Here is a 15,352-nt window from a genome sequence, read left to right on the forward strand (position 1 = left end):
CTCGGATCCTGCCCTCACAGACGCCTTTCCACGTTCTCTGCAATTACTGAGGTCCTGGGCCCAGCCATCCTCGCCCATCAAAACACTCTGGCGAAGACGCCCCCAGGCCCCTAGGCCCTGACTGGCCCCCTCCACAGGGCCGATGGAGGCCCTGTGTTCAGGGGGAGGAAAGCTGAGACAGCTGAGACAGCCTTCTCTTGGGAGATAGGGGGTTGGGAGTGTTGCTTTAACCCGAAAAATAGGAAAATATTCCAAGATCCCGGGCACACAGTTTGGGGGGCCGGTCCATTTTTTCAGGCATCAGCAGGCGGGCCAGAGAGCACTCTTCCGGTCCGGGGTCCGGCAACCACTCTCCCCTCCTCTCTCTCCGCGCGCCCCCCCCCCCCCCATCCACATCAGGACTGTCCCGGGGTGGGTCCCTTCAGGGTGCTGGGAAGCCACGCACCCTCACAAACTCAGCCTCCGCCTCGAGGCCGGCACAAGCGAGGCCTTTGTGGCGCCGGGGCCTCACCCCAGTGCTCCAGGCTGCAGTGGGCGTGGAACCAGACCTGCGGAGTGGCGCCTGGGTGGTCCCGGTGGTCGCCATGAAGACCTCACTGAGCTCCCCGCCACCCAAATGGTTCGCCCACAGCTTACACTCAAGTCGCCTCTCTTGCCAGAGGTTTCTTCCCTTTGACCCCGAGGGGGGCGGAACTGGGAGGGCCCCTTCCTCCCATTCGCTTCACTCAATCTGCCCGCTTGGGTCTCTAAGCTCCCTGCTGTGGGTGCCCGGCCCGCCACCACCTAGCCCCAGGTCAGCCTCGGAGCCCAGCGCGGTCCTGAGGGAAGGCGTGCGCCGCTGCCTGCAGCAGCAGTGCGAGCAGACGGTTCGGATCCTGCACGCCAAGGTGGCCCAGAAATCATACGGAAATGAGAAGAGGTAGGTCCTTCGGTGGCCCTCCAAGGTCCCCAGGACCCGCCTTTAGCCCTGTGGTCCCCCTCCCTGTTTAGAGTCTTTTCGCTTCCCCGGTGGTGCAGATGGTAAAGAGTCCACCTGTTAAAACAGGAGACACAAGAGACATGGGTTCAATCCCTGGGTCGGGAAGATCCCCTGAAGAAGGAAATGGCAGCTCACTCCAGTATTTTTTTGTCTAGAAAATTCCATGGACAGAGGAGCCTGGTAGGTTACAGTCTATGGGGTCAAACAGAGTCAGACATGACTGAGCACCCATATGCACGAAGGACCACACACAGAACCTAGAGAGGACTCAGGGCTCCAGTTCTTAGCCAATCAGCGGCCTTTCCCCCTCAGTCACCATCAGCCCCGCTTTGTTGATCAAAATCTGTGAATCTACAGTCCCCATTCACTCATTCACCCATTCATTCATTCTTTCATTCCACAACTGCCTACTGAGTGCTTATCATGTGTCAGGCTCTCTGGCACTGCTGGGCACCCAGGACACAGCTGGACAAGACAGATGCGATCACTGCCCTTGTGGCATCTTTGCTCTAGTGTGAGAGAGACAGACAATAAACACCTTACAAATCAGTGAAGAAGATGCTCCCAGATGGTGATGAGAGCTAGAAGGGAAACAGAATGGGGCAAGGTGAGAGAAACTGAAGGGCAGGGTTGTATTTAGCTAGCAAGGTCAAGGTGGTAGGAAGGCCTTTTAAGGAGATGACATTCGAACTAAGACTTGAATGTGAAAATGGAGCCAGACGGACGTCAGAAAGTCTGGGGGAAGCATGCTTTAATTAGAAGCAATGAAAAATGCAAAGACCTGGACTCGGTACTAACTTGGCCTGTTGGAGGCCAAAAGAAGTCAGAGTGGCTGAAATTAGAGAAGGAGAGGAATCATCATAGGAAGTGAAGTTGGAGAAGTAAGCAGGGGCCAGATCATGTAAGCACTTTGAATTTAAACCACTGGAGGATTAAGATAAGCAACATACTCTAAAAAAAGAAAAAAAAATCAATTTGGCTGTTGTGTGAAAAACAGGTCGAAGGTGGGTAGGAGTGGAAGCAGAGAGACCAGTGGGAGGCTGATGCAGTGGTCCAGGCAAATTGATGGCAGTTGGGACAAAGATGGAGGTGGTCAGAAGTCAATGGATTCTAAATATGTTTTAAAGGTGGTGGATAGGACTTACTGATGGATTGAGTGAGGAATGTGAAAAAAAGAAAAGAAAGATTCGGGTTATTAATGGGGTTCACAGTCGCGGAGAAACCTGGGGAGATGTGGGAGGAATCAAGGATTCCGTGGGCTTTCTGCTATCTTTGTGATGCCTCAAAGACAGGACACTCAAATGGAGATAGATATACGAGTCCGGCGCTTACATGTCTCTGCAGGTTCTTCTGCCCGCCGCCCTGTGTCTACCTCGCAGGTCCCGGTTGGAGGGTGAAGCCAGTGCCGGGCCAAGGTGAGGGCGGACTCCAGGGCGGCCGGGCGGCTCCGTTTACAAGGGGAGCAGCCACTCTGTAGGGCCCGGGAGCGGGGCGGTTCTCAGGCGCAGTCTCGCCGCGCCCTCTGGCGGCGAGAACTAAGCTTGCCTGGCTGACACCTGAGTGCTGCCAGAGCCGGCTCACATTCCTTTGCAGCCCACCAGTCCGGGGAGACTGGGCCCCTGGTCTGCGGTTACATGGGACTAGACGGCGCGTCCGGCAGCGCCGCCGAGACGCAGAAGTTGAATTTCGAAGAACAGCCGGACTCCAGGGTGAGAGCGCATGGCGGGAGGGGGGCAGTGGGGGTGGGTGAGCTGCGAATCCTTCTCCCAGCCTCACCTCTCCCTTGGAGGGGACCGGGGAGGAGAGGGGACTCCGTCACTCCCCCTGCAGGAGCCAAAAGATAGGTGGGAATGCGGAGAGACCAGGTTTCTGCCTTGAGGCTGAGCCCAAGAACTTGGACGTGTCATGTCACGTCCGACGGGGCGGGCGTCAGATAACTGGGGGAGGTTGGCTTATCCCGTGACTTAGGGCTGCGATGAGACGACCCCGTCCCCGCGAACCCGGTAGGAGTTCAGTTGCGCCAAGACTCTGTACATCTCGGACGCAGACAAGAGGAAGCACTTCCGACTGGTGTTGCGGCTCATGCTCCGAGGCGGCCGGGAGCTGGGCACCTTCCACAGCCGCCTCATCAAGGTCATCTCCAAGCCCTCGCAGAAGAAACAGTCGCTGAAAAACACCGACCGTGAGCGGGGGCGGGGCCTCGCCGCCGGGCGGGCTTGGGGAGGTGCCCCAGGTCTGCAAGCCGCTTGATTTGGGAAGAGGGAGGGAGAGAGGCCCGGGAGTCTGAGCCGAAAGCGGGGCCGGGTCTGGATGAGTGAGTGTGGCCTAGGTACCCAATTTGAGGTTGGGGGTCCCCAAAATAGCTGGCAGGTGCTGAACTAAAGACAAACTATAATAATAATAGGGCAGAGGAAATTCGGTTAAAAATATTTGTTCAGTGCCTGATGTGCATTGCAAGTGTCTGTTCTGGAGGAACAGCCTAGCCTAGCAGGGGAGAGACACACAGAACTGATCAAAGAGACAGTTGGAGATAAGTACTGCCCTGGATGCCAAGCGATAAACCCCGGGGCTAATGGGTTTGAAAATGCAGGGGGAAAAAAGCCTGAATGACAATAACACCATCACCCTCCCTGGAAGATGGAAGGGAGAAGCTGGGGAAACAGGGCCTTTCTTGGCGGGCATGTACATTCATCACCCTGTTTGATGCTCATCCTTGTAAGGTGAGTGGTAGGTGAGGAAAATGAGATGCAGAACATCCATCCATTTGTTTAAGAAATGTTCCCTGGCAGCCCAGTGGTTAAGACTCTGTGGTTCCACTGTAGGGGACTCAGGCTTGATCCTTGGTTGGTGAACCCTAAGATCCTGTATGCCACTCAGTGGGACCAGAAAAAAGGAAAAGAAAAATGAAAAAAAAAAAAAGAAAAGAAATATTGGGGCCCATCACCTTCCAAATGACTTGCTTAGGCTTGCCCAGCTAGAAAAGTGGTCCAGCCAGCATTTGAACTTGAGTTGATGTGACTCAAGCCCACTCCCACCCCGCACCTTATTTACTTTCTGTTAAAAACGCTGAAGGATGTCTAAGATTCAGGTAGTGCTCTGGCTGGCCGCTGGTGTGAGGATAGGGCCAGGGAATGGTAAGGTTGATACAATGTGACGGGTTTAAGTGCAGATTCTGGAAGGAGGTGGCCTGGGTTTGAATTCTGGCTCTGCCGCTGCTGTGTGATCTTGAGGGAGTTGTTCTCTTGAGTAAAGATAATATTATCTACTGCAGAGGGTTGTTGAGAAGCAAAAGAGCTAACGCATGTTCAGCATTTAAAACAGTACCTGAAAAACAATAAACGTTCAGTTCAGTTCAGTTCAGTTGCTCAGTCGTGTCCGACTCTTTGGGACCCCATGAACTGCAGTACACCAGGCCTCCCTGTCCATCACCAACTCCCGGAGTCTACCTAAACCCATGTCCATTGAATTGGTGATGCCATCCAGCCATCTCATCCTCTGTCTTCCCCTTCTCCTCCTGCCCCCAATCCTTCCCAGCATTAGGGTCTTTTCCACTGAGTCAACTCTTCACATGAGGTGGCCAAAGTATTGGAGTTTCAGCTTCAACATCAGTCCTTCCAATGAACACCCAGGACTGATCTCCTTTAGGATGGACTGGTTGAATCTTCTTGAAGTCCAAGGGACGCTCAAGAGTCTTCTCCAACACCACAGTTCAAAAGCATCAGTTCTTCGGTGCTCAGCTTTCATCACCGTCCAACTCTCACATCCATACATGACCACTGGAAAAACCATAGCCTTGACTAGACGGACCTTTGTTGGCAAAGTAATGTCTCTGCTTTTTAATATGCTATCCAGGTTGGTCATAACTTTCCTTCCAAGGAGTAAGCATCTTTTAATTTCATGGCTGCAATCACTATCTGCAGTGATTTGGAGCCCAAAAACATAAAGTCAGACACTATTTCGACTGTTTCTGCACCTATTTCCCATGAAGTGATGGGACCAGATGCCATGATCTTAGTTTTCTGAATGTTGAGCTTTAAGCCAACTTTTTCACTCTCCTCTTTCACTTTCACCAAGAGGCTTTTTAGTTCCTTTTCACTTTCTGCCATAAGGGTAGTGTTGTCTGCATATCTGAGGTTATCGATATTTCTCCCAGCAATCTTGATTCCAGCTTGTGCTTCTTCCAGGCCAGTGTTTTTCATGATGTACTCTGCATGTAAATTAAATAAGCAGGGTGACAATATACAGCCTTGGCGTACTCCTTTTCCTATTTGGAACCAATCTGTTGTTCCATGTCCAGTTCTAACTGTTGCTTCCTGACCTGCATACAGGTATCTCAAGAGGCAGGTCAGGTGGTCTGGTATTCCCATCTCTTTCAGAATTTTCCAGTTTGTTGTGATCCACACAGTCAAAGGCTTTGGCATAGTCAATAAAGCAGAAATAGATATTTTTCTGGAACTCTCTTGCTTTTTCTATGATCCAGCAGATGTTGGCAATTTGATCTCTGGTTCCTCTGCCTTTTCTAAAGCCAGCTTGAACATCTGGAAGTTCACGGTTCATGTATTGCTGAAGCCTGGCTTGAAGAATTTTGAGCATTACTTTTCCAGCGTGTGAGATGAGCGCAATTGTGCGGTAGTTTGAGCATTCTTTGGCATTGCCTTTCTTTGGGACTGGAATGAAAGCTGACCTTTTCCAGTCCTGTGGCCACTGTTGAGTTTTCCAAATTTGCTGGCATATTGAGTGCAGCACTTTCACAGCATCATCTTTCAGGATTTGAAATAGCTCAACCGGAATTCCATCACCTCCACTAGCTTTGTTCATAGTGATGCTTTCTAAGCCCACTTGACTTCACATTCCAGGATGTCTGGCTCTAGGTGAGTGATCACACCATCGTGATTATCTGGGTCATGAAGATCTTTTTTGTAAAGTTCTTCTGGGTATTCTTGCCACCTCTTCTTAAAATCTTCTGCTTCTGTTAAGTCCATACCATTTCTGTCCTTATATTGAGCCCATCTTTGCATGAAATGTTCCCTTGGTATCTCTAATTTTCTTGAAAAGATCTCTAGTCTTTCCCATTATTTCCCTCTATTTCTTTGCATTGATCGCTGAGGAAGGCTTTCATATCTCTCCTTGCTATTCTTTGGAACTCTGCATTCAGATGGGTATATCTTTCCTTTTCTCCTTTTCTTTTCACTTCTCTTCTTTTCACATCTATTTGTAAGCCCTCCTCAGACAGCCATTTTGCTTTTTTACATTTTTTCCCCATGGGGATGGTCTTAATCCCTGTCTCCTGTACAATGTCACGAACCTCCGTCCATAGTTCATCAGGCACTCTGTCTATCAGATCTAGTCCCTTAAATCTATTTCTCACTTCCACTGTATAATCCTAAGGGATTTGCTTTAGGTCATACCTGAATGGTCTAGTGGTTTTCCCTACTTTCTTCAATTTAAGTCTGAATTTGGCAATAAGGAGTTCATGATCTGAGCCACAGTCAGCTCCTGGTCTCGTTTTTGCTGACTGTATAGAGCGTCTCCATCTTTGGCTGCAAAGAATATAATCAATCTGATTTCGGTGTTGACCATCTGGTGATGTCCATGTGTAGAGTCTTCTCTTGTGTTGTTGGAAGAGGGTGTTTGCTATGACCAGTGCGTTCTCTTGGCAAAACTCTATGAGCCTTTGCCCTGCTTCATTCTGTACTTCAAGGTCAAATTTGCCTGTTACTCCAGGTGTTTCTTGACTTCCTACTTTTGCATTCCAGTCCCCTACAATAAACGTTAGCTATCATCATTATGATAGTGGATGGGAACTTGGGTTAAGTATACATTGAAGACCTACAGTATGCCTAGCACTGTGAGGGAAGAATGGGTGATGACCCAGTTCTTTCTCCCCAGTTGCTCAAAATCCAATCAGAAAGCAGAATGGTGGCTCTGAATCTGTGCTAAAGGCCAAAAGAGTTCAATATTAAACCATAGAAATACACTGCTATTTCACACCACATGCCTTTTGCTTATACAGTCTCCTGAGCACCTCCTACCTACCTCATCCTCCCCAGCTGAGAGTATAACCTCCTCCAGGAAGCCTTCTGGAACCCAGCCAGCCCTTACTACATCCTACTGAAAGTTTTTATTTATTCCCTGTCCCCACTCTGAGACTGTGAACTCCTCCAGAGCAAAACTAAGTCTAATTCACCCTTTGGTGCCTGGCACCCAGCGTAGGGCAGGCCACCAAGCAGGCATTTAGTAACTACTTGATAAAATTCTGTTTTTCGTGCCCAGGCAGTGAAAAGGACCAGACCAAGGTATAGAAGCAGTGTTACAGCAGGTGCTAGATAAGTAGCCGTGAGACAATAAATGGCTAGTGTGTCTGGGAATTTGAGGCAGATTGGCTCAGGGGACAGAGGGTGGGAACTTCACTGGCAATTCCAAGGGGCCAAGCCAGGCCTGGGCACTGACTCTACTTCTTCCCCTCGCAGTGTGCATATCCTCGGGCTCGAAGGTCTCCCTCTTCAACCGCCTGCGCTCCCAGACAGTCTCCACGCGCTACCTCTCTGTGGAGGACGGGGATTTTGTGGCCAGTGCACGCCAATGGGCGGCCTTCACTCTCCACCTGGGTAATCCCACCAGCAGGCCCGGAGCTGGGCACTTCACAGGCATTCACTTATTTAATCTTCACCACAACTGGCCCAGGGAAGTAAATGTTGCCCCATGGAACCGAGGCTCACAGACACCAAAAGACTTGTCAAAAGTCCTAGTGAGTCAGAAACTGAATCCAGCCCTTCCCCCTGACTCAGCCCCTGCCCCCAGGGCACAGGCATTCTCAAGGATGGGCCACAGGGGGTTTCTCCAGGCTGAGAATTTTCAGCCTGAGCTGCCTCTCCGTGTGCCGACCCCGCCCTTAAGACCCACGTGCGACACGAGGCGGAGTCAGAGGCAACAGGATTTGGGACAGAAGCTTAGGACCCCTGAAGCCCTCCTGCCTTCTGTTTATTCCTCAGCTGATGAACACTGTTCCCAGGGGGACTTCCCGCCTCGAGAGGGCTACGTCCGCTACGGCTCCCTGGTGCAGCTCGTCTGCACGGTCACGGGCATCACCCTACCTCCGATGGTATGGGAAGGGAGGGCACAGCTGACGGGTCACCCCAGATCCATCCACAAGGGAAGGGCTGAGGGTGAGCACCCAAAGCATGATGACCCCTATCCTCACTGGGGACACTCAGCATTTGTGGGACTGTGTGGAGGTCAAGGGCTGTCATGGTAGGGGGGAGGATATGCCAGCAATATGCTAGCATTCCGCATGGCTATCGGGGTAGCAGAGAGCTGGCTGGGAGGGCAGCCTGTGGGCACCCAGGCACCCTGCTGCCACACCTCCCCCACACTTCTGCCGTAGATCATCCGCAAAGTAGCCAAACAGTGTGCCCTCCTCGACGTGGATGAGCCCATCTCCCAGCTCCACAAGTGTGCATTCCAGTTTACTGGTGATCATCCAGGAGGAGGCGGCACCTACTTATGTCTCGCTACAGAGAAGGTGGTGCAGTTTCAGGTGAGAAGCAGAGCAGGTGAGAAGCAGAGACTCTCAGCACCAAGCATCCCAGAAAATCAGAACGGCAAAGAACAGTAGGATATAAGATCACCATTATCATCACCATCGTGGTTGCTACTCACCAAGCAACACTGCCTCCTATGGAATGTTAGACATGAAGACTATCAGGATAGAATCAGAGAATGTAGAAAAAATAGTAATAGTAGCATTGAGCAATGCTCCTTCCCAAAGGCTAGTAAAGTCATAGAATGTTGTGATATAAAATTATAGGGGAATTCCGTGGTGGTCCAGTGGCTACGACTCTGCACTTCTACCGCAGGGGGCCGGGGTTCCATTCTTGGTCTGAGAACTAAGATCCCACAAGCCCGGAGGCACGTGGCTAAGAAAAAAAAAATTGTAGAATGTAGATAAAAATCAGCAATAAATAGTAGTTTTGAGTATTACTGAGCAAAGATGAATCATGGAATGTTAAGACATAGGATTGTCAAATATGAAAAACTGCTATTATTATTAAGCAATACAAAGAACATTATCATGGAATGTTGAGATAAAATCATAATATGTAGAAAATCACATTATTATTGAGCAATAATCCTTCCAAAAGCATTTTAAAGTGTTGGAATGTTTAGGGCACAGGATTGCGCAATATTTTTCTTTCTTTTTTTTTTTAATGGAATTCTAGAATTCTAAGAACAGAGATCTTTAGAAACCAGCTAGTCCAGCGAGCTGAGGTAACTCTAAATAGAGAAATTAAATGTTAGTCCAAGTTCGCAGGGCAGGTAAACCGCAGAGCCCAGCACTGGAACGTTAGGAATGCGGCCGCACCGGCCTTGCGCCGCTGGCTGCGCTGATGGCCACCCGTGTCCGCAGCTTCTTCTCCATCCCCTCCGGTCTCCCCTCAGGCTTCCCCCTGCCCCAAGGAGGCCAACAGAGCGCTGCTCAACGACAGCTCTTGCTGGACCATCATCGGCACCGAGTCGGTGGAATTCTCCTTCAGCACCAGCCTGGCGTGTACCCGGGAGCCGGTCACTCCCGTGCCGCTCATCAGCACCCTCGAGGTGAATCCGGGCGCAGCGGGGCGCTGGCGGGCGTGGATCCTGACTGCTCTGGGCGGGGTGGGAGTGTAGGTGAGGGAGAGCAGTGAGCTCTCAGCAACCCACCCCCGTCCCCCCCGCTTCTCCCACACCCCTTGGTCTCACCCTCCCCCAGCTGAGTGGCGGGGGCGACGTGGCCACCCTGGAGCTCCACGGTGAGAACTTCCACGCGGGGCTCAAGGTGTGGTTCGGGGACGTGGAGGCCGAAACCATGTACAGGTATTTGGGGGGGGGGGTCCCTGTCTCCCAGAGAACGGAGCTGGTGGGGAGGGGGTGCCTGCCATCAGCATCGCTGCTGCCCTGACCTCGTTGCCCGACCCCCAGGAGCCCGCGGTCCCTGGTTTGTGTGGTACCCGACGTAGCCGTCTTCGGCAGCGACTGGCGCTGGCTGCGCACACCCATCACAGTGCCCGTGAGCCTCGTGCGCACCGACGGCCTTTTCTACCCCAGCGCCTTCTCCTTCACCTACACGCCGGAGTACAGCGCGCGGCCGGGGGCCCCGGGCGCCCCAGGCGCCCCGGCGGCGCCCGCTGCTGACGCCGACGCGCTCCTGGAGAGCATCCATCACGAGTTCACGCGCACCAACTTCCACCTCTTCATCCAGACGTAGCAGGAGCGGCCTGGACGCTGAGACCTGGGCCGGAGCCAGTTTTCTGGGTCCTGAGCCCTGCCCTCCGCCTCGGTGCGGCGCAAGTGAAGACTGCAGGCCGACTTGCAGAAAGCTCTCGCCCTAGAAACCTGGCCCTGCGGGTCTTTCACCAGTTACTCCCTCGTCTTCTTCCGTCTAGGAAGACTCCGCCTGAGTGAAGCTCCCTTTGTATCGGGTCAGGAGCGTGCCTTTCTCTGTCATCGTCTTTTGTCTTTTTCACTCCCACACAGTCTCTCCCGCAGTAACTGTAGTTTTGCTTTTTTTTTTTTTTTTTTGGCCATGCCACATGGCCTGTGGGATCTTAATTCCCAGACCAGGAATGGAACCCGCTCTCCATGCGGTGGAAGTGCAGAGTCTTAGCCCCTGGACCGCCAGAGAGTTCCCTGTAGATCTCTCTTCTCTGTGCATCCCTGCGCCTGCATCTTTGTGTCTCTCCAGCTCTCTCTGGGCCTGGCATACAGTTTCACACACTGTGAAAAGCCTAGCCTAGAGCGTTGACCCTCCAGGCAGCTGTGTCTTCCCTGAAAGAGGAAATGGGTAGTTTCACACACAGGGGCATGGGGCATGGGCTCATGCTTGCCCTGCTGGCCCTGAAGCACCAGGCCCTGCCTTGAATACTGGGTCCCACTCCAAGCACCAAGTCCCTTCTGGAGCATGGGGAACCTGTGCTGAAGTGCTGACTTCCACCCTGTAGTACAAAGCTCAGTCCTCTCCTTAGTCTTCTTCTGGCTGGAGCCAGGCACAGTACCCATGCAGATGTTTGCCCTCTGGTCCACAACTCTGGTGGCTGGGCAGGTCCCTGGGGCAGTGGTCAGGTCTTGCCATCTTAATTATCTACCCAGGCATCTCTTTCGCAGGACCAGTAAGATGCAGTCAGTCCTAAGGGTTGGAGATTGCTCTGCTGTGTTGGCATCAACTCCCAACCAGGGCAGAGTCTGATCTGTATGACCCACCTGCCCCTAGAGGGAGGTGCCCCAGTGTGCTTCCCTCCACATATGCACAGAGCAGAGGACCACATGTGTGGTGGAGCAGATAACTCACATTTGTGATAATTCCTGGAGTAGCAACGGGGGTTCAGAGGTAGCCAGCATCCCTGAGCCCCTGTCCCTGCTCTGGGTACCACCTGCTGCCTCTGGGCAGGCCTAGGGGCAACCACAAGACACAAAACAAAACTTGCGCAGGACAACTCTAAGCAGAACTCCCAGGATCTGCTGGGCAATAATCAAGTCGCAAGAATAAGTTATTTGGATGGAGCCCAAGGATAAAATTGCAATTTATCACCGCCCAGACTCTCCACCCTCTGCCAAATGTGTGCCCCACAGGGAGGGTCCTGACTCGGGCTGTGGAAACTATGACACAGATATCATAGGTGCCAGCTACTTGTACCAGCCCCTGGGGGTGCTGAAAGGGAGAATTGGTCTGAAATGTGGGTCAAAGGCTCTCACCCCTCTGGGCCTTTCTTTAAGCTCTAAGTTCATTTCCTGAGATGCTTTCCCCAGAACATGGAAACCCCCTGTGAAAAAGAAGAAGCTGGTATTTCCCAAGGAGGCAAAATGGGCTTTGCTCTTAGAGTCCTCAAAGTCTTCGCTAAGTTCTGTTCTCTGCCATCAGCAGGCTGAAACCCACAGTGATGGGAAAGAGAAGCTTGTCCAGAGTCTGCCATGGCCCCTGAGAGTGGATCCTGGCGGAGGAACCCAGGGAACAAAAGGATGGAAAATGTCCTCCACGTGAGGGCCTGTTCCAGGAGAGTTTGAGCTCACTGCCCTGTGAAATTGAAACAGGAAGTCACTTGTAAAGAGCCTAAGAGGTTTCAAAACATATCACGTGGGGAGTTGGGGCTCAAGGGCCTTTCCAGTTCTGCCCTCAAGAACTTCCTCCACCACTCCACCAGGCAGGAGTCCCGGAGGCCAAGGACCTAGGTTGGCCTGAAAGCCCAGCCATGCAGCTCTATTTTTTGCCTTGCCCTCAGGACACTCCCCGGAGAAGGCAATGGCACCCCACTCCAGTACTCTTGCCTGGAAAATCCCATGGACTGAGGAGCCTGGTAGGCTACAATCCATGGGGTCGTGAAGAGTCAGGCACGACTGAGCGACTTCACTTTCACTTTTCACTTTCATGCACTGGAGAAGGAAATGGCAACCCACTCCAGTGTTCTTGCCTGGAGAATCCCAGGGATGGGGGAGCCTGGTGGGCTGCCGTCTATGGGGTCACACAGAGGTGGACACAACTGAAGCAACTTAGCAGCAGCAGCAGCAGAACACTCCCAGACCCTTGGTCCCACCTATGAAAGTCTGTGCCTTCAGAGCTCCAACCCTGGCCTGTCTTCTGAGTTTCAGCTGCTGGACTGTCCTGGGAGGTCTTCTCTCCCCCAAGCCTGAATCTGTCTAACATCAAACTCCCCTCCCTCTCCATCTCCCTTGCTAGAAGAGGCTTCCTCCTCCGCTCCACTACTGTTCGGTTCTCCAAACTCAGACAGTCCCTTCTTCGAGATTTCCCTAATTCAGGACTTCCCTGGTGGTCCAGTGGGTAAGAATCCATCTGCCAATGCAGAGAACAGGGGTTCGATCCCTGGTCCGGGAAGATCCCACATGCTGCAGGGCAACTAAACCTGTGCGCCACAACTACTGAGCCTGCACTCTAGAGCTATTGCTCTGCAACGAGAGAAGCCACCGCAGTGAGAAGCCCGCACACCACAACTAGAGAAAGCCCGCGTGCAGCAGCAATGAAGACCCAGCGTAGCCAAAAAATAATTCCTTAATTAGACTTAATATGGTGATTGTTTCACACTATATTCAAATATTGCATCATTATGTTGTACACAGAAACTAATATAATGCTATATGTAAAAAAAAAAAAAAAGATTTCCCCAAGGCAAGACTACATAATTTGCAGGCCCAGGGCAAAATGAAAATATATAACCCTTTGTTCAAAAATTATTAAGACTTTCAAGACAGCGATAGCAGAACATGAAATCAAGGCAGGGCCCTGCCAAGCACAGGTTCTTGTGTGCCTGTCAAGGTCACAAGCCCATGAAGCTGGCTCTGGCCCCAGGCTTTCCATCTCATTTTCCCATAGAATCCCACTAGAACCATGTACTGCCCACCTTGGATCAAAGGGCTTTATGTACACATCAATTGTCCCCTCTAGACTGTGAGCTTCATGTGGGAAGGAGCTCATCCTGGTGTGACCTAGGAGGTGCATTGCAACTCTTGAACACTGAATAAGTGCTAAATGAATACCAAACAGCATGGGATTGTATTCAGTTCATTTCAATCGCTCAGTCGTGTCCGACTCTTTGCGACCCCATGAACCGCAGCACGCCAGGCCTCCCTGTCCATCACCAGCTCCTGGAGTCCACTCAAACCCATGTCCATCGAGTCGGTGATGCCATCCAACCATCTCATTCTCTGTCGTCCCCTTCTCCTCCTGCCCTCAATCTTTCCCAGCATCGGGGTCTTTTCAAATGAGTCAGCTCTTCGCATCAGGTGGCCAAAGTATTGGGAGTTTCAGCTTCAATATCAGTCCTTCCAAGGAACACCCAGGACTGATCTCCTTTAGGATGGACTGGTTGGATCTCCTTGCAGTCCAAGGGACTCTTAAGAGTCTTCTCCAACACCACAGTTCAAAAGCATCAATTCTTCTGTGTTCAGCTTTCTTTATAGTCCAACTCGCACAACTGTATTGGCAGGTATTAAATTTGGATTTTGCAAGTGCAATGTGAATCCAGCAGGTGGCACTGTTGTCCTCCCAAGCATTGAGTCTTCATTTATTTATAGTTAAATAGTTCAGATCCTTAATCACTTTTTCATGTTCTCAGGATCAGAACAGAGGTGAGAGTCATTGCTGTCCTCCATATTTCATCCTCATTTTACAGGTGGGGAAACCGAGGCTCTGAGAGAGAAGACCCAGGAAACAGAGCAGGCTGATGGCAGCGTCTGATTTGAATCCTATACTTCTGATGAAAACTCTGGGGCCCTGAGATTCTTTTAATTTTCTATTTAATAGTCTTTAATACTCTTAGTTCCCTGTTATGTGTAGGTAGCATAGGTGTGTGTTACAAAGGGCGGGATTGGGGGTAGGGAGTAGATGGGATACATAGTGTATTCTTGCTGTGAATAAGGTCAAAATCTCCGTTCCCCAAATCTCCCAATTTACCAGCTCTCATTCTGCCTGAGAGCCCAGTGGGGGAAAAAAAAACAGCAAGTCTTTCAGTTTATGTCTTCTGGGAACATTGAACTTTGAGTTTCTCTCTCTCTTCTGTTTCTTTGAAGCTGAGTTTCTTTAAATAGAAAGTCATCATGACCACAGTGTGGGTAATATTCTTAGACACCTTCCTCCCTGGGGAGGATGCCGACGGCTGTGGGCACAGACCATGAAGATGGCAGAGGAGAGAGGAAGTGGCTTTAAGGGGAATGAAACCAGCAGGGTGATGTCTCCTGAGTTTTGCAACATCAGCCCTGACCATATTCACCCAAAAAGGCTCAGACCTGGCTCTGTTCCAGACCCCAAGGGACAAAGGCAGGGTGGACGGCCGTGCCACAACAATGATTTCAGTGGTAAATCGGTGAACACCTGTTACAACCGGTTGCTTGCTCCCTGGGGTGGGGGAGGAGCAGGTAAAGTTCGGGGGTGAGGGTGGGGTAAAGGCAGAACCTTGGGACCAAGTTTTTTATGGACTCACTGGTGCTAGAATCTTAAAGTGGGACCCACTCTGCCAAGTTCATCCCAAGCCCCTATCAGGTTCTAAGCATCCCCTCCCCACCCTGGCTGGTGTCTGTAAATACATACCCCTAGCACCCCATCCTGGGTGGGAGTATCCTGGACTCAGCTGGTTTTGTGGTTCCTGACTTACCACGGTTCCAATTATGATTGTTTTCGCGTTACCCGGTGAGAAAGCAATACGCATTCAGTAGAAAACGTACTTCAAACTCTGACCTTTTTCTGGGCTGGTGATAGGCAGCCTGGTCTTCTCTCCTGATGTTAGGGCCATGGCAATGAGCCTCGGTTTTTGGTCCACCAGGTGACTGTGAGGGTAAGCAGCTGATAAACTGAAAACCATTCTGTTTTTCACTTTCATTACAGAATTAATAAAT

At 51.3% G+C, this 15,352-nt stretch overlaps 1 protein-coding gene across 2 annotated transcripts; it reads left to right on the forward strand.

The window, feature by feature from the left end:
* The first annotated feature begins 328 nt into the window (after positions 1–328).
* RBPJL (recombination signal binding protein for immunoglobulin kappa J region like) lies at positions 329–12,345 on the forward strand. 2 transcript variants are annotated; one of them, XM_043884455.1, is made up of 10 exons: positions 329–919; positions 2,324–2,394; positions 2,573–2,688; positions 2,987–3,161; positions 7,450–7,587; positions 7,972–8,081; positions 8,364–8,516; positions 9,419–9,574; positions 9,726–9,829; positions 9,935–12,345. In XM_043884455.1, exons 1-10 carry the CDS (start codon positions 585–587, stop codon positions 10,218–10,220), a joined length of 1,644 nt encoding a protein of 547 aa, XP_043740390.1. In that variant the 5' UTR covers positions 329–584; the 3' UTR covers positions 10,221–12,345. The 2 variants fall into 2 exon arrangements, with proteins under 2 accessions (XP_043740390.1, XP_043740389.1); XM_043884454.1 differs by having other exon boundaries at positions 7,450–8,081.
* Positions 12,346–15,352: the final 3,007 nt, after the last annotated feature.

The sequence above is a fragment of the Cervus elaphus genome, chromosome 23 (assembly GCF_910594005.1).
Source record: "Cervus elaphus chromosome 23, mCerEla1.1, whole genome shotgun sequence".
NCBI classification, from domain to species: domain Eukaryota; kingdom Metazoa; phylum Chordata; class Mammalia; order Artiodactyla; family Cervidae; genus Cervus; species Cervus elaphus.